The following is a 22,044-nucleotide window of genomic DNA, read 5'->3' as shown; positions in this document are numbered from 1 at the left end:
TGTTTAATTTTTAACAAAATGGAAGAAAAAAGAAACTAGAGAAAAAAGATAAAGAATTTTTAAAAAAAGCAGAACATTTTAACATCAATAATTACATTAAGTGTTGTCTTAAACAGTCTAAATAAATCCATTTAAAGACACAGATTATCAAAATAGATTTTTAGAAATGCCCTACACATATGACACCTGTAAAAGACACCGTGTATAATGTCAGTATAAGACGAAAGCAAATGGATTTTAAGTGTTATTCAGATGCTAAGCAAATGGATTTTAAGTGTTATTCAGATCCTAAGCAAGAGGAAGAAGAGAAAGAAGAAAGGAGAAATAGACAATTCCAAGATTCTTTTTGCATGGATGGATCTTCCTGTGTAGCCCAGGCTACCCTCAAAGTTGCTATCATCCTAGCTCAGGCATCTTCTCAGACACATGCCACCAGGCCTATCTTAAATACAAGATTATAGTTGGAGATTTCAATATCTTATTCTTGGCAATTTATAGAACAAGTGCTCAGAAAAATCATAGAAAAACAAAGATTATGAAGACTCAACCAAATGGATCATCTGTAGAATATTTATTTACCAATATCAGTAAACATTCTTCTCTAGTACCTGTGGGACATGTACCAAGACAGATTCCCCCCCACCTTAAGCCACATGGAATGTGTTCTATTACTACATTGTAATAAAATTTTAAATCGATAGCAAAAATCTTTAGTCAAGTGGACATTAAATCATCTATTTCTAAATCATCCACGAATCAAAGAGAAAGGTTCAAAATATTTAAAGCCCATTGAACTTAATGAAAATGGAAATAAAATATATCAAATTTTGTGGGATATAACTACAGAAGCCCCAGGAGATAGACTTATACCAAATCCTACACTAAAGAAAAGGAAGTATGTCAAGACAATCATCTATAGTCTCATCTCAGAGTTCTAAAAAAGGGGTTTGGGGAGGTAAAACAGCTGGGTGGCTAAAACATGACCTGAGGCTGGAACCCATGGAAAAGTCAGCCAAGCTCGCACATCTGTAACCACAGCACGGTTATGGGAGGCAGAGACAGGAGAAGCACAGAGACTCCTGGGTGAGCCTGTCCGGTATCACATGGATGAGCACCAGGAGAGACGTCTTAAGGACAGAAAGTGAGGACCAGCACCCTCGGGGTTGATCCTTGGGGATGATCTCCACCTTCTAAGGCCCAGTGAGCAAGGCCAAAGTCAAAGCCAAGTGTCTCTAAATGCCCCTGATGACGACCCCTGATGGTTGACCCTGCAAAGCAAAAAAAAAAAAAAGCCCAGATAAAATTAGGGATCAAAGTAAATGCCAAAAAGTAGGAGGAGCAGGCTCATCTCAGTTGCAAAAATAAAAGATTATCCCCTTGCTCAGCAGAAGAAAAATGAAGATTAAAATTCCATGGGAACTTCATGTCTCATAACCCAACTGCAAAAATCCAGAAGTTTGACAATCAATTTTCTTGGTAAGACTGGGGCAGGGGGTGGGGCGGATGGCACTCTTCTACCCCTCTGGTGGGAATGGAAAGATTGGGGTCCCTTGGGGGAAATTTGGCAATATCAAGGAACATTACATTTTTGTTCATCTTCTAAGTCAGGATCCCATCTACATTTAAAAAAAAAAGTAATGAATGAGGCTAGTCCTTGCATTGGGGGTTTGTTTGCCTGATTTTGTATTTGTTTTTGTTTCATGGGACAGAACATCATGTACCCTAGTTCCTCCCTAGTGTTTAGCCCTCACAGTTCCCAGAAGGGCTGTACAGGCTGCTGGGGAAAAGCTCTCACCAGCAGTCTCCCTCAGCTGTGCATGCTGTGTGCAGTGATACCAACACTACACAAGGCAAGCCCACGGGTACAATAGTGGAGGACATGATAGACTCTTGTGTTTCAAAGTTCCATTCAGCTACTGCTGCACAATCAGCTGATCCCCTCTGCATTCTGACCAGCTCTGGTCCCATCCACACTGCTTCTCTCTTGACATATCCTCTGAGAAGTCCTGGCTATGGTTAAGGACCACTTTAACCCTCAGTGCACCTAGAAGTACAAAGCAGGAACAGCCCCTGGAGCAACCTTGGCCAATAGAAGAGCCCAGAGCCAAGGAGCAATGCCCTCAGCCATATAGAGGTTGGGGTCCTCCTTAGGATCTCAACTCTCAAAGATGTTTTGTAGGCTTGAGCCCCCACTGCTCTTCACAACCAACTGTGTAACATTGGTCTTAACAGGCTGAGAAAGAAATTAGGGAAATGACACCCTTCACAATTGCCACCAATAATAGAAAGTACCTTGGTGTGACTCTAACCAAGCAAGTGAAAGATCTGTATGACTAGAACTTTAAGTCTTTGAAGAAAGAAATCAAAGATCTCAGAAGATGGAAAGACCTCCCATGCTCATGGATGGCAGGATTATATAGTAAGTTTTAATATAGTAAAAAATGACCATCTTGCTGAAAGCAATCTACAGATTCAACACAATCCCCACCAAAATTCCAACTCAATTCTTCATAGAATTAGAAAGAGCAAATTTGCAAATTCATTTGGAAAAGCAAAAAACCCCAGGATAGTGAAAACTATTTTCAACAATAAAAGAACTTCTGGGGGAATCACCATCCCTAACCTCAAGCTGTATTACAGAGGAATCATGATTTAAAAAAAAAAAGCTGCATGGTATTAGTACAGAAACAGGCAGGTAGATTAATGGAATAGAATTGAAGACCCAGAAAGGAACCCACACACCTCTGGTCACTTGATCTTTGACAAAGGGGCTAAAACTATCCAAAGGAAAAAAAAGACAACATTTTCAACAAATGGTGCTGGTTCAACTGGAGGTCAGCATGTAGAAGAATGCAAATTGACCCATTCTTATCTCTTTGTACAAAGCTCAAGTCCAAGTGGATCAAAAACCTCCACATAAAGCCAGATATATTAATAGAAGAGAAAGTGGGGAAGAGCCTCAAGCACATAGGCACAGGGGAAAATTTCCTGAACAGAACACCAATGGCTTATACTCTAAGATCAAGAATCAACAAATGGGACCTCATAAAATTGCAAAGCTTCTGTAAGGCAAATGACACTGTCAATAGGACAAAATGGAAACCAACAGATTAGGAATAGGTCTTTACCCATCCCACATTCAATAGAGGTCTAATAGCTAGTATATACAATGAACTCAAGAGGTTAGACTCCAGGGAATCAAATAATCCTATTAAAACATGAGGTACAGAGCTAAACAAAGAATTCTCAACTAAGGAATACCAAATGGCTGAGAAGCACCTAAAGAAATGTTCAACATCCTTAGTCATCAGGGAAATGCAAATCAAAACAACTCTGAAATTCCACCTCACACCAGTCAGAATGGCTAAGATTAAAAACTCAGGTGACAATAGATGCTGGAGAGGATGTGGAGAAAGAGGAACACTCCTCCACTGTTGGTGGGAATGCAAACTGGTACAACCATTCTGGAAATCAGTCTGGAGGTTCCTCAGAAAATTGGACATAGTACTACCTGAGGACCCAGCTACACCACTCCTGGGCATACACCCAAAAGATCCTCCAATGTATAAGGACACATGCTCCACTATGTTCATAGCAGCCTTATTTATAATAGCCAGAAGCTGGAAAGAACCTAAATGTCCTTCAACAGAGGAATGGATACAGAAAATGTGGTACATTTACACAATAGAGTATTAGCTCAGCTATTATAAATGATGACTTCATGAAATTCTTAGGCAAATGGATGGAACTAAAAAATATCATCCTGAATGAGATAACTCAGTCACAAAAGAACACACATGGTATGCACTCACTGATAAATGGATTTTAGCCCAAAATCTTGGAATACCTAAGAAAAAATTCACACATCATATGAAGCCCAAGAAGAAGAAAGACCAAAATGTGGATGCTTCAGTCCTTCTTAGAAGGGAGAACAAAATATTCACTGGAGGAAATACAGGGACAAAGAGTGGAGCAGGGACTGAAGAATAGGTCATCCAGAGACTGCCCCACCAAACACAGTCACTATTGCTGATACCAAGAAGTACTTGCCGACAGGAGCCAGATATGGGTGTCTCCTGGGAAGCTCTGCCAGAGCCCTACTGAATCAGATGAGGATGCTTGCAGCCAACCATTGGACTGAACAAGGGAACCCCAACGGAGGAGTTAGAGAAAGGACCGAAGGAGCTGAAGGGGTTTACAACACCATAGGAAGAACAACAATATCAACCAATCATACCCCACCAGCATTCCCAGGGACTAAACCATTAACCAATGAGTACACTTAGAGGGACCCATGACTCCAGCCACATAGCAGAGAATGGCATTGTCCAGCATCAATAGGGGGAAAGTCCTTGGTCCTGTGAAGGCTCATTTCCCCAGTGTAGGGTAATGCCAGGGCTTTGAGGTGGGAGTGCGTAGGTAGGAGTGGAAGCATCCTCATAGAGGCAGGGGGAAGGGGAAGGGGTATGGATGAGGGGGAGAAGGAAATAAAATTTGAAATGTAAATACATAAAATATCCAAGAAAATTAAAATTTAAAAAAAGCAAAGTAATACTTTTTTCAAAGTTAAAAAAAAATAATTGGTCTTTATGTTTGTCTTCCATTTCTCTTTTCCATGGGTCTCATCATTCTCATTATTGCCCCTAGTGGCCACTCCTGGCATGAATTACTAGTGCCTGTTCATTGTATTAGACTGCCTGTGACAAAATGCCAATTATGGCAGGGATAGACTACAGAAACAGAGTCTAAATGATCACCCCTAGAGGAAAGAGAATCAGGTGGAGAGAGCAGAAATAGAAATGACATTTTGCAAATAGCATTCACATTTTAGCCTTGGCTTTTGATATGGTTAAGTATTTCACATCATCATAAAACAAAAACCAAACTTCAAAGGGCAATCCCTAAAATTGAAAGTCAAGTGGCATGAACACCCCATCCACGTTTAATTTTGGATGAGTGAACTATTCCAAATGACTTTAGACATACTTTTTAATTAAAAATAAAGAGAAATCTGAAGCTGTATTGGGCTGTCACATTGCTACAGGGGACTCCCACTGCAATTCCGAGACTACTGTGTGCATAACATGGGATGAAGCTATAATTGTCCTGATGTCATCCGGAGCTTGTATTCTCAACATGGAAAAAAGAGACATAGATCCCAGTTGCTAACAACGGGATCCTTGCTGAGAGAAGCGTCATCGGGCAACTTCATCACTGCAATCAGCATACACTCTGGTTGCAAAAGCAAGGTAGCTCGGTTCTACCCATGAGGGGGAACATGGGTCTTGGTCTTTCTAAAATCGGGTCACCTCACTTAATATTACACTTTCCAGTCTACCCATTTACCTGCAAATTTCACGATTTCGTTTTTCTCTCTTCATCATGCTCGCCCACCTCATGATCCATTCATCTGTTGACGGGTATCCAGGTTGCTTCCATATCCTGCCATGGTGAACAGAGCAGCAGCCATAGACATCCAAGTGTTCTTGTGGTAGGAGTTGAAGTCTTTGGGGCGTACTTAGGAGTAGAACAGTGGTGTAAATGTGGGTAAACCCTAAAAAGCTAGCAAAGAAACCATGATATAAAAAATTAGGTATTGAGAAAGGATGGGGGTGCAAAATCTCATAGGGGCCATGACATCATAGGAAGGGAGCCATGACATAGGAAGAGAGACTTGGTACTGGTAGCACTGAGATGGAGGAGGGGAAAGGATAATCTACTAAGTCATTTTGTTTGTCCTATATAGAAGGGGAGGGGGGGTTATGGGGATGTTGGTCCGGAAACCGGGAAAGGGAATAACAATTGAAATGTAAATAAAAAATACCTAAGTTAATAAAAAATGGAGAAAAAATATCAAAGAGACTTCACATAAATAATCTCACATTGGACTGCAAGGCTTTAGGGAACTGAGAAACTAAATGCAAACCAAAAACAGTGCAAGTAATTACAAAGATTAGGGAAGAAATAAATAAAAGACTAAAAAATAATATGCAAAATGATTCAAAGAGTTATTTTTTAAAATATATAGATTGAGAAAGTGAAAAATCCCACGCAGAGAGACCCTTACTCAAGTCTTGGGAAATCGCGGACCCCAGACACAGAGAGACCATTTTGGATGTAATAAGCAAAGGCGAGGTTTATTACGGAGACCTATTACAGAGATCTCCGGGCCGACACGTATCCCGCGCAGGAGACAGAGGTGTCGGCCCCGAAACTCAAAAGTCAGAGGGTTATATAGAGAAGGCTAGGGGGTTTTGGCGTGGTTACATACAATTGGCTCATTCAAACATAGCAGTGAGAACAAAGCAGAAAGAGTACGTGTTAGAAGTCAGGGGCTTATCAGGGTCTGGAGGATGGCCCTGAGTGAGCTGGGGGGAGATGTCTTCCTGTCAGATGTCCCATGAATCAGTCCCATTAACTCAGGCTGGTTCCTGCATTCCTTTTCTTTATGGCTTGTCAGTCCTGCCTGGACAGTGTTTCTTGTGCTCCTTTATCTTTATGGCCTGCTAGTCCTGGCTGCAGGGCTTAGCCCTGGGTCTGTGGCCTTTTGGGGTTTATTCTTTTAATTTTTATATTTCTAAACCTAGAATTCGTATAATTCTCTTTTCAAAAGCTATAGTCATGTTAATGAAAATAAAAGGAGAAAATACAAGTTAATTAAATGAGTGAAGATATAGTTGTTAAAACAGACACCAATGAAATATAGATTATTAGAGAATAGTGTTAGGAAATTTTCATGTTCCCTTTTTAAAATACAGTTTCTTTAAATGTAAATAAAGAAAATATTTAATAAAAAAAGAAATTTTGTTTGTTAGAGTTATAATGATTTTTAATATCTTGTATGTTTATGAAATACCATTGTTAATGTAGATACCAAGACTTTCTACCACATATGAGGGTATAAAAATGATGGTTTGCAAGACCTGAGGAGTAAAGGAAGGAAAGAGAAGAAAAACCCATAATCGCAATGTTCAGTCTTGATTGCCAACATGATAGGACTTAGAATCACACCTGGGAGCATGTCTCTGAGGCTGCATGCAGAAAGGTTAAACTGAGAAGCAAAGAAGCCCCACCCCCAAACCTGAGTGACAGCATTCAGTGGCTGGGGCCCCAGATTGAATACAAAGAGAGAAAAGCAGCTGAGTACCAGCGTTCATCTTGCTGCTTCCTGATGCAAGGCAATGTGGCCAGCTGCCTCAACTCCCCGCCCCACCCTACCCCCATTTCACCCCCACCCCACCCCCGACATGCCTTGCATCCTATGGTGAAGTGCATGCTCAGACTGGAGTCAGAATATGCCCCTTCTTCCCTAAATTGCTTTTGTAAGGTATTTTATATGGCAATAAGAAAAGTAACTACTACAATAGCCTATTTAATGCAGGTACATATGTATCTTCTTGTTCCACCATTAGGTCATGAATCAATTAATCAAATTACTAAATTAACTCTCAGCCTCTGACCTACAATAGGCCTTCGCGATGTATCTAAGAATATAGAAGTATATACATGTATGCATGTAACAACATTTAATGAAAAAAAAGAAGCCATGAATTCAAAATGGAGCAAGAAGGGATATTTGGGGAGGTTTGGTGGAAGGAAATGGAACAGGGAAATTATGTTATTATAATATAATCTCAACAAATTAAAGAAATTTTTTAAAAGTAGACCATTGTAATGGCCGGTGGGAAAGATCAGCAGAGATGGGTACTTGCTGCCAAGCCTGAAACCCTGCATTTGGTCCCCAGGACCCACACTGTGGAAGAACAGCACTAACTTCCACATGCACAGTCATGTGTGCCTGCCCACACTCGCAAGTAAGCAAGTATAATTTATGAAATTAAAAGTATGCCATTGTTAGAACTAAGTTATTCATGCCGTATGTTGTTTCTCTCTTTTTTTAAGAATAAAAGATTAAAAAAGTAGCTGAATAATTTATATTAGGAAATATGATAATGTAAGTAGAAATGAAAGGCACTAAAAAGGAAAAGAATCTTTTAGAAGAGTCGACACGCTGAGCAGCACAAACAGCAGAGAGATTTCAAAGCCAGATGATGTGATTGTGGGTCGCAAGGTGAGCCCAGACCCCGCCTATGTCTACTGAAGGATACCCTCACAAAGCTTTCACCCTCGGACCACAACGGAAAGTGCACTTAGATGGCTAAGGTGGGATGGTGCTCTCCCCTTGGTAATGCTGATGAGTAACCATTTCCACCTCATTGGATAAGTGCTGAAGCCTCAGGCAGTCAGGTGACGCTGCCACCTAACAAACATCAAGGGACAAGCCTGGGAACCCAAAGTCCCTCTGACCTCAAAAGTCACATTCTTTCTTCACTCAGATCCTTGCTGCTACTATGCCAAGCACACATACAATTCTCTCCTTCCCTTCTTCCTATTTACATAGGCAACCTCCAACTCCCCTCTCCTTCCCTGTGCCCGCACGCTCCCAGCCCTTCTCCCGTCAGCATGGCCTGGCTTCAAACCTTTGCATGGTTCTTCTCTGACTACTTTCCAGTTTGCCCGAATCCCCTTAAACATGGAAGACAGAGGTGGACATTGATTTTCAGGTCTGGGTTGATGGACTGACCAAAGCTAAGCCTGGGGGATTATCTGCGCCTGTGATCTGGCACCAGAGTTGTTGGGAGCACAGCTTAGGATGGGTCCTTTACTTCCTCTCACAGCCCAGACACAGAGCTGGCTCACAATGAATGTTTCCTCAGATAGAACTCCCATAGCTTCAGACCCCACTAGCAAGCTGCCCTGATCCTACACTTGAGCAGCTGTGTACTCTTAGGAACCCCAATTCAGAATTGCTCCACCGTTGTACCATCTAGTGAGAACAAGTGTGAGTTGTTGGGAAGCACTGAACAAGGCACTGCTGAGCTCGGCCCAGGCAGCTCTGGACATTCTCACATTCTCCTGGAGACATGATATCCACGGCACTCTCCTCCCAACAGAGGCTAGGGCCTGCATCTGTTGCAGCAGCAAAGACCCTGGGTCACCAGGGCTCTGGAGTCCTGGCTCTTCGGTGACTGGCTGCACTGAACAGTGTTGTTTTGTTAGTGAATGATCAGCTGCCAAGAACATTTCAAGGGGTGATTTACTGTTTCTCTGAGGGTTGTTTACACTAGAGCTTTCTGCTCCCCTCAGAGCCTTTCCTGAAATCCCTGTCACAATCTGTGATCTGAGAGGAGCCGCCTTGCCTCAAGGAAAAAACTCATTTCTGTCCTCATCCAGAAAAACTGTCGTGTTTTCTCACTTGTCTGAGACATGTTCCCTAGGCAGGATGTGGAACTGAAACACAGAGTGCTGTTAGCTGCCCCAGGCCTGACACTGCTCACAGAGGCTATCTACCCTTTGGGGCATGATCCTATGTTGCCCTGACAAGCCAAGAGGGCCTGCTTAAAGCTCATCAATAAAATATTCTGCCTGTACTCTCAGAAGAGCACAAGCAATCCTGGCCCTTTCTAGTTAATCAAACCAAAGCTTACATTTTAGTTAAAATGTCTTGTGACTTGGTTTAACGGAAACAGTGGCCATGTAGTGTTGTGACAAGAGCTTTAAACCTAGAGCCAGATAATTCCAGTCAGGGTTCTCCCGACAGCCATCTGTGTAACCTTGGGCAGTGAGTTATACTGTCAGGGACTCCATTGCTTCATATGCTATGGTTACAGAAGTAACGTGTGGACGTTCTAGAGACCCGTCAGATTATGGCACCACATACTATTACAGGAACTGAGCATGGCTGCACACATCTGAATCACAGCACCAAGGCTGAAGTAGAAGTTCAAGGCCAACCTAGGATACATTTCGAATTCTAGACCAGCCTGGACTACATGGTGCCCACAGAGAATGGCACTATTAGGAGGTGTGGCCTTGTTGGACTAGGTGTGGCCTTGTTGGAGGAAGTGTGTCACCGTGGGGATGGGCTTTGAGGTTTCCTATGCCTAAGCTCCACCCAGTGTGGAATCAGATTCACTTCCTGGTTGCCTGGGGAGTATAGTCTAATCCTGGCTGCCTTCAGACCAAGATAGAGAACCCTCAAGCCCCTCCTCCAGCACCATGTCTGCCTGCACACTGCCATGCTTCCCGCCATGATGATAATGGACTGAACCTCTGAAACTGCAAGCCAGCCCCAATTAAATACTGTCCTTTATAAGAGTTACCTTAGTCATGGTGTCTGTTCACAGCAGTGAAACCCTAAGACAGGGTGGAGGGAGGAGGGATGGAAATGACAAAAATTCATAATATACATGTATGAGACTATCAGATGGAGAGTCTGGAATGGTGCCTGATGCACAGTAACACTGTTGCCATTCTTGTTCTTGTACTAACTGCCAGCTAGAGCCTGGCCTTAACTATCACTATTAAAAGGAACAGCTTTGTACTGTCAACTACTCCTCTGACAGAGCTCCTCCCCATTTGAGAGTGCTCTGCCAGAACAGAGAAAGTACTTGTGGCCCCTGAGAGCTCGGAATGGAGAGAGCATTGGATCTGGCATGGAACTTTTGAACCTGCTTAGTTTACATGATACCTAACGCTGCTTTACATGTGGGTCCAGGAAAGCTCCCCTTCTCACACTGCCCATATCCCAGGTTCTTTCTCAAGGGTCAGGTAGGCCTAGACAGGCTCTGACACTCAGAGATGTTTCACAGGACGCCCTTCTGGGTATCAACTCTGAGGCAGAGTGATGCCTCTGGGCTGGGGTCTCTCCTTGCTCCCCCTCCAGTGGGTTCTCTGAAGGGAAGTAAAGGGATTTTCTTCCCTTTCTGTCAGAGGCGGTGAAGATGCTGGTGGGAAGGCTGAGGAACCACCATGCTTCTGGAGCTGCTGAAGGAATGGATTCAGGATACTGAGGGAAAACCTGAAGTCACAGGACCTTTTCTCAAGGCCCAGCCCTGCATAGGTAAAGACTGGGAAAACAAATCCAGCTCCAGGATATCTGTCAGCCTCTCCTGGGCTCCACAGGTACCTGCATGCATGTGCGCGCGTGCGTGTGTGCACGCGTACACACACACACACACACACACACACACAGAGAGAGAGAGAGAGAGAGATGATAGATAGATAGATAGATAGATAAATAGATAGATAGATAAAAAGATAGACAGACAGATAAATAGATAGACAGATAGATGATGATGATAAACAGATACATAGATATATAGATAAAATGAATTTTTTTTTAAAAATTAGTCAGCAAGAGTGCTTATTTTCTCTGACTAATATCTTAACCTTTTAGAAGTAAGATTGTGGCAGTGCTTTGGAGATCCCGAGGATCTGTATCTTGCTTCAACAGTGTTTGGACGGAACAGACCCGGGGACTCCCACTTTATTCACTTCCAGCCGCCTTACAAGTCTCTCCAGTCGCAGCCTCCGGGAACATCTCCTTGCCGCCTTCGGCTCCTAGGACCAGCCAGCCCCGTCTTCGCGGTTAGCTCCATACTCCGGATCAGCCATGACCTCTCAGATTCGTCAGAATTATTCCACCGAAGTGGAAGCTGCCGTGAACCGCCTGGTCAACTTGCACCTGCGGGCCTCTTACACCTACCTCTCTCTGGGCTTCCTTTTTGATCGGGATGACGTGGCTTTGGAGGGTGTAGGCCACTTCTTCTGCGAATTGGCCGAGGAGAAGCGCGAGGGCGCCGAGCGTCTCCTCAAGTTGCAGAACGAACACGGGGGCCGTGCACTCTTCCAGGATGTGCAGAAGCCATCTCAAGATGAGTGGGGTAAAACCCTGGAGGCCATGGAAGCTGCCTTGGCCCTGGAGAAGAACCTGAACCAGGCCCTCTTGGATCTGCACACCCTGGGCTCTGCCCGCACAGACCCTCACCTCTGTGACTTCTTGGAAAGCCATTTCCTGGATAAGGAGGTGAAGCTCATCAAGAAGATGGGCAACCACCTGACCAACCTCCGTAGGGTGGCAGGGCCACAACCAGTGCAGACTGGCGTGGCCCAGGCATCTCTGGGCGAGTATCTCTTTGAGCGCCTCACTCTGAAGCACGACTAAGCCTCTGTGCCTTCCAAGGGGCTCCCTCCTCTGCTCTGCACCGACCGCCTCAGCACCTCCACCCGAGTGAACCTCTAAAGCTACTAGGCAGCTTTGTAACCGCCCTGGAGCCTCTCCCAAGTCTTGGACAAAGTAAAAATAAAGCTTTTTGAAATAGCAAAAAAAAAAAAAAAGTAAGATTGTAAAGACTGATCTTTATTAGAGAAAGGACTAATACAAGAGTCTGTGGCTTAACAGCAAAATATCACTTCCTGGCACTAAAGTAGAGGCTAGTGGGATCCCTAGCCAGCCATTAGCAGCCTCAGGCTCCCAGTGGAGAAAATCTTATGCACAGTGCAGTACATCTGGGGCCATGCTTCCTGCAAGCAGCTCACGCCCTGAGACAAAGGGGACAGAGTAGTGTACACCCAGTCCCTTGTCCTAGACACACCAGGCAAGACAGAAGCTGGGAAGGTTACACTCACTTGTCCTCCACATGGAAGGAAACACCGTAAGTGCAGAAGAAATGTTCCCTCCAGCAGTCTCCCAACAAATGCCGCCCATCGCTGCCCACATAGCTCCTGGACCTTTCCCTGTGACTCTGGTCTACATCAAAGACTCATCTTCAACTGAAGTGTCCTGACACGCTCTCCAGTTTGAGTGCCTGAGAGTGTAGGGACTCTGGTTGTGCCATCTGCGACTTTGCACAAGTCAGCCCACTTCTTGCCTCGCCACCCTGTTCTGCAACCAAAGTTGGAGAACAATAGTTGAGTTGCAAGATTGATGGCAATCTGTGCTGCCCACGTTTAGCAAAGGCCCAATTATGGAAGGGAACAGAATGGACTGCCTCCGTTGAGGATTGGAGTAAGTGGGAATATATATTTATTGTGGCGCCATGGTACATGCATGGAGGTCAGAGGAGAGCTTGTGTGAGTCATTTCTTGCCTTTTTCCATGTTGATCATGGGGATTCAGTTCAACCCATTGGGATCAGCAGTGAGTAAGTTCCTTTACCTGCTGGACTCCTATGCCAGCCCTAAAATAGACTTTTAAAGGAATGCCCTCCCTGGTCTCTTAACTTGAGCCTGGCATCTGTCTGCTCTCCCCCAACTCTATAGCCTTCTCCCAATGGCCCTGGGTCCCAAGATGGGATAGCTTAGAACCCATTTCCCCTCCAAACTTGAAGAAAGTAGTGGGGAAGTTTCTAGTAGAAACAGCTGTACCGACAGCACATTCCTCTGAATGCCCGCAGTCTGAAGTCTATTACCAGAAGCCCTTGTCCCACCCAGCCTAGCCATGATCCAGGCCTGGAGTATCTCTCCCAGACCACACACCCAACTCCTCCCTCCCAGACTCAGCAGAACGCCAGGCCTGAAAGGAGGGTGGACACCCTTGGAGTCCTCCAACCCCAATCACCAAGCAGGAAACTTGCCTTTTACTGTGGCTCTGAGGGTTATAAACAAGCAGGCCTGGCAGGGGTCATTCCTGAGACGCTTGCTTGTTGGCTTTAAAGGCCCCTTGGCAGCAAAGAAATTCAAAGCCACTAACTCCATAGTATATTAAAGGGGAATAAATCCCTCTGAATGGTCCTCAGGTGAGAACTGGCAAATACCTCTTGCTTTCTGTTGCAGGACCCAAGGCTGACCCCTTGTGGTCCCCAGGACTGGCTGAATCCAGCCTTTACCAAGTCCATGGAGTCTAGATCTCAGTTAATATCTCCCCTCCCCCTCTCTCTTTCTCTCTTATGTCCCCCTCTCCCCTTATTCCTTGATGGACTACCAGAATGAGATCCTTTTTACCTTAGGTTCCAATCAAAGAAGTAAAATGTGATTGATCAAACAGGAAAAGATATCAGAGACCAGAAGTGCCATAAAACAGACTTCCCCAAATGTGAAAATTGGGACTCTGGAGTCCCAAGCACTTGGCCTATAATTCTATAATCCTTTAGAGTACCCAAAGCAGGTTTAAAACTAGACTTTCCCTCCAACCTCCTCAGCTTCATTTCTGTTTCCTGCTCCTGTTCTTCATGCCCCAATGATGCTAACATGTAACACTGGGGCCCCTCCAAGCCCCAGCAGGCCACAGTTTTCAGGCCTTTGTGCCCTGCCCATGCTTCATGGTCTATCCTTGAAGGCTAACCTCAATGACTCCTCTCCCTAAAGCCATCACTAATCCCCAGTGAAAGAAATCACTAGCTTGGCTTCGAGCAAGCTCTTGGTTTTTCCCACCTGGCATCAGAGAGCATGTGCACCCACTGTATTCCCTGTCAGCTTCTGAGGTCCTTAGGGCTTGGGAACTTCACTGTCACTCCAGGTGCAGTGCATGCCCATCTCTAGCTACCTAGCCAGAGAGTTAATGAGTGATCCTATTGACTGCAGAACATAGGAAGGCTTTCTCTTCTCTGGGTACCAAAGAAAAGAAAGAAGTGATGTCCTGAGTTCCTGGGGAGGAAGATGGAGTTGAAAGGGCAGCTGGAAAGCAAAAATGACTATCTTAAGTTCATAGCACATCTCAATTACACAGTATACCAAACCCATGGTCTATCCCAAGCTCCTAAGTGTATCTATCTCATTCACAGTACACCCCAAGCCCACAGAACGCCCCAAGTTCAAGAATGCCCTAAGCCCATAATGCATCTCAAGTTCATAGTCTATCCCTTGCTCACAAGCAATGACACATCCTGCTTGGGTCTCACTATGTAGATGTGACTAGCCTGGGCTCCATGTACAGGCTAGCCTTGAACCCATAGAGATCTGCCTACCTCTGTCTCCCGAGTGTTGGGATTAAAGGTCTGAGTGACCACGGCTACAGGTTTTAGGTTTGTCATCGTTATTGTTAGGTTTGTTGTGTTGTGGTTTTAGGCCAGGCCTCATTCTATAGCCCACAGGCCTGGAACTCTATGAGTCCTTCCCAGTCAGCCTCCCAAATGCTGGGATTATAAGCATGAGCCACCACCCTGTATACACCTATGAAATACTCAAGAATAAAGAAAAACTACACATTAAAGTATATTGTAGAAACATTGTGGGAAGTAAATTTTTTAAAGTAGATCTCCTTACAAATATTTTAATTGTTTTATAAAGTTGGTTGGGGGCTGCAGAGATGGCTCAGTGGTTAAGAGCACATAACTGCTCTTGCAGAGGATCGAGGTTTGGATCCCAGCACTCATAAGGGGTGGCTCACAATTGCTTGTTACTAAAGATCCAGGGAATCCAGCACCCGCCTTCTTTTGGCCTACATGGGCACCTGCACATACATGGTACATGTGAACTGCTGCAGGCACACACACACACACACACACACACACACACACACACACAAACACACACACACACACACACCAAAATAAATACTTTAAAAATAAAATGTATTAACATTTAATATGCAGATTCAATGCTCTGAAGTAAAACCACACCATATCTTCATTTACAACAATAAGGCTTTCCCAGCTATTGATGTTATCTTAGCAGTATTTATCAAAAAATAATTGGCATAGAAAAAGGAGGGCCTTGTTTCATCTCTTATTAAATGAGGCATTTAAAACCTGGAGAAACAGCTGTACAGTGTAGAAGGAATTTCATCTCAGTACTCAGGAGGCAGGGGCAGGGTGATCTCTGTACATTCAAGGCTAGCCTGGTCTACTTAATGAGTTCCAGGATAGCCAGAGCTACACACTGAAACTCTGCCTCAGAAGGTCTTGATCCAGGGACTACAAAGACAGTTGGTGAAATTCAGTCTGGACTATGTACAGATGACAGCGTTTTGTCAGCGTTCAGCTTCCTTGGCTTTGATACTTGTACTGCAGTTGCGTGACAAATGTTCCTTCTCCTATAACATGTACTGACATGTTTAGAAATCAGGGGAGATGGTGCAAAAATAGATTGTTTATACTTAAAGGAAAGAGAACTTACAATAATGCAAACAATGAGATGCAAGTTGATGTCTATATGCAGGTAAGGGCTGACACAAGTTGGATCAAGGCCCATGATTGGACAATAAAAAATAAGGAAGGGACAAAGTTTTGTTAAGGTGAGGGAGGAAAAAAAAAAGAAAAACCAAGACGGAGGCAGAGGACAACCCAGATCTGTGCGGCCTTAAATGGCCATAGGTAGTTATGAATATTTCTTAAGGGATAGATTTCTATAGGTCAATTTATCTTATCTAGGTGGGCGGATTATATCTTTATCAACTGGTTGTGAGTTTATTGTGTGGACAAATTATGGATTGAGAATTTAACATATAAATCTGATTGCTAAATTACAGCTTATTGAGTCTCGATTTTAACGGATTGCTGGGAGTTTATACTGTAACGACCAGGGGGCAGTTGCTGGGCAGGCAGAGTCCACGGCAGGGAGCTGTGGTAGGCCAGCTGCTGCTGGACCTCTAGTGTCCTGAATTTACCAGGTAGCTGGGAGCACAGAGTTCCCGGCTGGCAGAGAGACAGCCAGGAGAGGGCGGCTAGCAATGGGGGCTGAGAGACTGCAGGGGCTAGAAGATAGCTAGAAGTAACGTGGAGTGGGGCCACAGCGGAACCAGCCACCGTAGAAATGAAGGTACCCTGCAGATGCCATGTGGCCCTACGGTGCCAGCACTAGCACGGGATAAAAGATGCCATTTTTTAATAATTACTGCAATGAGAGCATTTGGTGTTTCTGGGTGAAGAGTATAAAGGAGGGGTTTGGGGGCATTAGTATTCTAATTTTTTTGTTGTTGTTCATTCAAAATGAATTCTCCCTAAGACTGGTGAGTTGGCTCAGTTGGTAAAGCACTTGCTGTAAAATATGAGAACCTGCCTTTTGATCTTCAGCATTCATGGAGAAGAGCTGGGCTGGGTGGTTAGCACATGACGGCCACCCAAAGGCTGGGAGCTGAGGATGGGGTGGAGAGAAGAGGATCCAGCCGATCTAGTCAATCAGTGTGAGCCTCAGGACTCTTAAGTAAAAAGGGAGAGCAAGAGAAGACGCACCGTAATGTCCACCTGTGGTCTACACACACACACACACACACACACACACACACACACACACACACACACACACCAAGAAAACTTTATTTAGCCTATGCTTACTTTCTCAACGTCTCTTCATTACAGTGCTTGAAGTTTTAGCTAGAGCTATGAGACAACAACAGGAGATCAAGGAGCTACAAATTGGAAAGGAAGAAGTCAAAGTATTGCTATTCACAGATGATATGATATATACATAAGCAATCTCCAAAATTCTACCAGGGAACCCCTACTCTTGATAAACACCTCCAGTAAATTGGCTGGGTACAAGATTAACTTAAACAAAACAATATCCCTCCTATGTACAAATGACAAATGGGCTAAGAAAGGCACCAGGGAAATACCTTCACATTAGCCACAAATAATATAAAGCATGGGGTAACTCTAACCAAACAAGTGAAAGACGCACATGACAATAACTTCAGGTCTTTGAATAAGGAAATTGAAGAAGATATCAGAAGATGGAAAGATCCCTATGATAATAGATCAGTAGGATTAACATAGCAAAAATGACCATTCTACCAAAAGCCATCTACAGATTCAGTGCAATCCCCATCAAAATTCCAACGCATTTTTTATTCTTCTCTCATGTATACATCCTGAACATATTTCCTCCCTCCTTACTCCCAGTCCCTACTCCCCTCTCCCCTCTCTCCCAGATCCACTCCTCCTCCATTTCTCTTCAGAAAAGGGCACGCCTCCCAGAAATATCAACCAAACATAGCATATGAAGTTACAGTAAGACTAGGCACCTCCCTTCATATTTAGGCAGGACAGAGCAACCCTATAGGAGGAAAGGGGACCTAAAAGCAGGCAAAAGGGTCCCTGCTCCCACTGTTAAGCATCCCACAAGAACACAATCATTAAACATGCAGAGGACCTAGGTCAGCTCCTTGATTGTCAGTTCAGGCTCTGTGAGCCCCTTATGAGCCCAGGTTAGTTGACTCTGTGGGTTTTCTTGTGGTATCTTTGACCCCTCTGGCTCCTACAATCCTCCCCACCCTTCTGCAGGGGAATCTGAACTCTGCCTAATGTCTGGCTCTGAGTCTCTGCATCTGCTCCCATCAGTTGCTTGATGAAGCCTCTCTGATGACGATTATGCTAGGCTCCAGTCTGAGCATAGGAGAATATCATTAGGAATAATCTCATTGCCCTTTATCCTGCCAGTTGTGTTTGGCTCTACCCCAGTTTTCTGGGCCAGACTCTGGTTCCTGGCTCCAGGCAGTGTCAGGTGTGCGCTCCCTCTCATGGGTCTCAAGGTGAACCACTCATTGGTTGGCTACTCCCACAAGTTCTGTGACACCTTTATCACAATGCATCTTGCAGGTAGGACCAATTGCAAGTGGAAGGTTTTATGGCAGGGTTGGTGTCCCAGTCCCTCCACTTTTCTGGTCACAGAAGATGGCTGGTTCAGGTTCCGTATGCCCTATTACTAGGAGTCTTTGTTTAAGGTCACCCTCATAGATTCCAGGGAGTTTCTATTGTTCAAGGTTTCTTTCTACCTTGCTTCCTAAATGGTACCCAATTCCAGTTGTCTCAGTACTTCCCAACCTCATTCTTTGAGCTCCTACCTAATCCTTCCTGGTCCCATTCCCACCTGCCCCCAGTCCACCCATAAAATCTATTTCTCCCCTGCAGGGAGATCCATGCATCCCTCCTTCAACCCTCCTTGCTACTTAGCCTCTCTGGGTGTACAAATTGTAACATAATTATCCTTTACGGCTAATATCCACTTATAAGTGAGGGCATGCCAGGTTTATCTTTCTCTGGTTAGTTACCTCACTCAAGATGAGTTTTTTTTTCTCATTTTTTTCATTTGTCTACAAATTTCGTCATGTCATTTTTTTAACAGTTAAGTAATATTCCATTGTGTAAATGTACCACGTTTTCTTTATCCATTCTTTGGCTGAGGGACATCTATGTTGTTTCCAGTTTCTGGGTATTATGAATAAAGCTGCTATGAACATGGTTGAGCAAGTGTTCTTGGGGTAGGGTAGAGCATCCTTCAGGTGTATACCCAGGTGATATAGCTAGCTCTTGAGGTAGATTGACTCCCAATTTTCTAAGAAACTACCATATTGATTTTCAAAGTGTCTGTCCTCTTGCTCCACATCCTCACCAGTATGAGCTGACACTTGTATTTTTAATCTTAGCCACTCTGACAAGGGTAAGGTAGAATCTCAAAGTCATTTTGATTTGCATCCCCATAATGGCTAAGAATGTTGAACATTTCTTTAAGTACTCCTTGACCATTTGAAATTCTTCTGTTGTGAATTCTCTGTTTATATCTGTACCCCATTTTTAATTGGATTATTTGGTAAATTGGATTAACTGGATTGTTTATGTCTAGTTTCTTGGATTCTTTATATATTTTGGATATTAGCCCTCTGTCAGACGTGGAATTGAGGAAGCTCTTTTCCCATTCTCTGAGCTGCCATTTTGTCCTATTTACAGTGTTCTTTGTCTTACAGAAGCTTTTCAGTCTCATGAGGTCTCATGTATTAGTTGCTGATTTTAGTGTCTCCACTACAGGTGTTCTGTTCAGGAAGTTGTCTCCTGTGACAATGAGTTAGTTCAAAGCTATTCCCACTTTCTCTTCTATCAAGTTCAGTTATGTGATTTTACATTGAGGACTTTGATCCCCTTGGACTTGAGTTTTGTGCAAGGTGATAAATACGGATCTATTGGCATCCTTCTACATGCAAGACATCCAGTTAGACCAGCACCATTTGTCAAAGATGCTTTCTTTTATCCATTGTATGATTCTGGCTTCTTTATCAAAAAATCAGGTGTCCACAGGTGTGTGGTGTGGATTTATGTCTGGGTCTTCAGTTTGACACCATTGATTAATCTCTGTGTTTTTATGCCGATACCATGTGCTTTTTATTACTATAGCTCTGTAGTAGAGCTTGACCTTAGGGATGGTGACGCTTCTGGAAGTCATTTCATTGTATAAGATTGTTTTCACTGTCCTGTTTTGTTGGTGGTGATGGTGGTTGGTTGGTTGGTTGGTTGGTTGGTTGGTTGGTTGGTTGGTTGGTTGGTTTTCCATACAAAGTTGAGTATTGCTCTTTCAAGGTACTAAAGAACTGTGCTGGATGGAGCCTGGCATAACTGTCATCAGAGAGGCCTCTTCAAGCAATTGATGGGAGCAGATACAGAGACCTATAACCAAATCTTAGGCAGAGTTAAAAGAAGCCTGCGGAAGAGAGGAGGAAGGATTGTGGGAGCACAAAATTGAGCTAGCCTAGAGAAACTTGCTGGAACTTTCTAAAATGAAATTTTACCTGGAAGCCGCATGTGTTCAATAAAGAACATCAGTGTTGCCTCGAAGGGCATGGGGACAGTGGCTCCTGACTCGCCAGAGCATGGATCTGCCTGAGAGACAGCTCCTTTGCCCTCTTTCCCATTCATCTCCTTCTCACCGACTCCCTTCCCCACGTCCCTCTGACGTGTGGGTTCCACCTTACTCTCGTCTCTTCTTAATACTTATGTAAATATGGTGATTATGAAAATATTTATGCAGAGAGCTCCTGACTCTTCTATTGTTTTTGGTCTAAGATGTCCAGAAATGTTATTCACCAACCATCTAGGGCAGGAATGTCAGACCTACTTCTGCTCAGAAGCCTAGTCCTACCCTGGAGGGTACGAATTCATGATGCTCATCTCTGCTGCCTCAGTTTACCCCTGAAAATATTTTTTTAGTGCTGGGATGTAGCACAACAGCCCTATGCAAGAAAAAGATGAGGTCTTAGTTCCTGGTGGTTGCTACTACAAATTACCACCATTACTGTGATACAAAAATTTGTCCTCCCTCAGTTCTGGTAGCCAATAATGAAAATTTTTTGTGTAAGTGGGCTAAAGTCAAGGATTAGCAGTACTTGTTTATTCTAGGGAAAGCAATATTTTTTTCAGCTTCCAACGCCCATGTCCATGTGCCTTGGCTTGTGGCTTCTTCTTTCTTCTTCACATTGTGCCAAACTGTTCCCAACATCTTGTCTTCTCCTTCTTCTCATCTCCCTCTGCTTTTTCTTCTAAAGAAATCTGTGATTATATTCAGGGCCTCTGCATCTCCCATGTTTAACTAAATCACACCTTTAAAGTCCTTTGCCATGCAAGGTAACAGGTTCTGGGGATTTGTGGGCCGTCCTTGCGTCTACCACAGAAAAACTGACTGCTGGGAAGCTTTTGTTTCTTACTCTCATTCTTAGAAGTCATTAACTACTATTTTCTTTTTTATATAGTTTCTTTTTTTTATTAACTTGAGTATTTCTTATTTACATTTCGAGTGTTATTCCCTTTCACGGTTTCCAGGCCAACATCCCCCAACCCCTCCCCCTCCCCTTCTTTATGGGTGTTCCCCTCCCCATCCTCCCCCCATTACCGCCCTCCCCCCAACAATCACGTTCACTGGGGGTTCAGTCTTAGCAGGACCAAGGGCTTCCCCTTCCACTGGTGATCTTACTAGAATATTCATTGCTACCTATGAGGTTGGAGCCCAGGGTCAGTCCATGTATCGTCTTTAGGTAGTGGCTTAGTCCCTGGAAGCTCTGGTTGCTTGGCATTCATATAGGGTCTCGAGCCCCTTCAAGCTCTTCTAGTCCTTTCTCTGATTCCTTCAACGGGGGTCCTGTTCTCAGTTCAGTGGTTTGCTCTGGCATTCGCCTCTGTGTTTGCTGTATTCTGGCTGTGTCTCTCAGGAGAGATCTACATCCGGTTCCTGTCGGTCTGCACTTCTTTGCTTCATCCATCTTGTCTAATTGGATGGCTGTATATGTATGGGCCACATGTGAGGCAGGCTCTGAATGGGTGTTCCTTCTGTCTCTGTTTTAATCTTTGCCTCCCTATTCCCTGCCAAGGGTATTCTTGTTCCCCTTTTAAAGAAGGAGTGAAGCATTCACATTTTGATCATCCGTCTTGAGTTTCATGTGTTCTGTGCATCTAGGGTAATTCAAGCATTGGGCTAATAGCCACTTATCAATGAGTGCAAATGCGTGTTTTTCTGTGATTGGGTTACCTCACTCAGGATGATATTTTCCAGTTCCAACCATTTG

The 22,044-nt window shown here is 44.0% G+C and overlaps 1 protein-coding gene and 1 long non-coding RNA gene across 2 annotated transcripts; one reads left to right on the top strand and one right to left on the bottom strand.

Moving 5' to 3' along the window:
* Positions 1-556: 556 nt before the first annotated feature.
* On the bottom strand, positions 557-6,208 carry LOC147996924 (uncharacterized). Its single transcript, XR_015655311.1, has 3 exons — positions 6,068-6,208; positions 5,347-5,562; positions 557-1,268 (listed from the first exon to the last, which is right to left on the bottom strand). It is a non-coding gene; the product is annotated as an uncharacterized LOC147996924 (long non-coding RNA).
* A 5,063-nt stretch (positions 6,209-11,271) lies between these two features.
* On the top strand, positions 11,272-12,078 carry Ftl1l7 (ferritin light chain 1 like 7). The gene has a single exon (XM_087601393.1). The coding sequence runs from the start codon at positions 11,456-11,458 to the stop codon at positions 12,005-12,007; it is 552 nt and encodes a 183-aa protein (XP_087457519.1). The 5' UTR covers positions 11,272-11,455; the 3' UTR covers positions 12,008-12,078.
* The last annotated feature ends 9,966 nt before the right edge of the window (positions 12,079-22,044 follow it).

Source organism: Rattus norvegicus, chromosome 1, assembly GCF_021556685.1.
Source record: "Rattus norvegicus strain SHRSP/BbbUtx chromosome 1, alternate assembly SHRSP_T2T, whole genome shotgun sequence".
NCBI lineage: Eukaryota > Metazoa > Chordata > Mammalia > Rodentia > Muridae > Rattus > Rattus norvegicus.
Note: the sequence above shows the minus strand (reverse complement) of the source record. Positions and strands in the feature narration are given on the sequence as shown.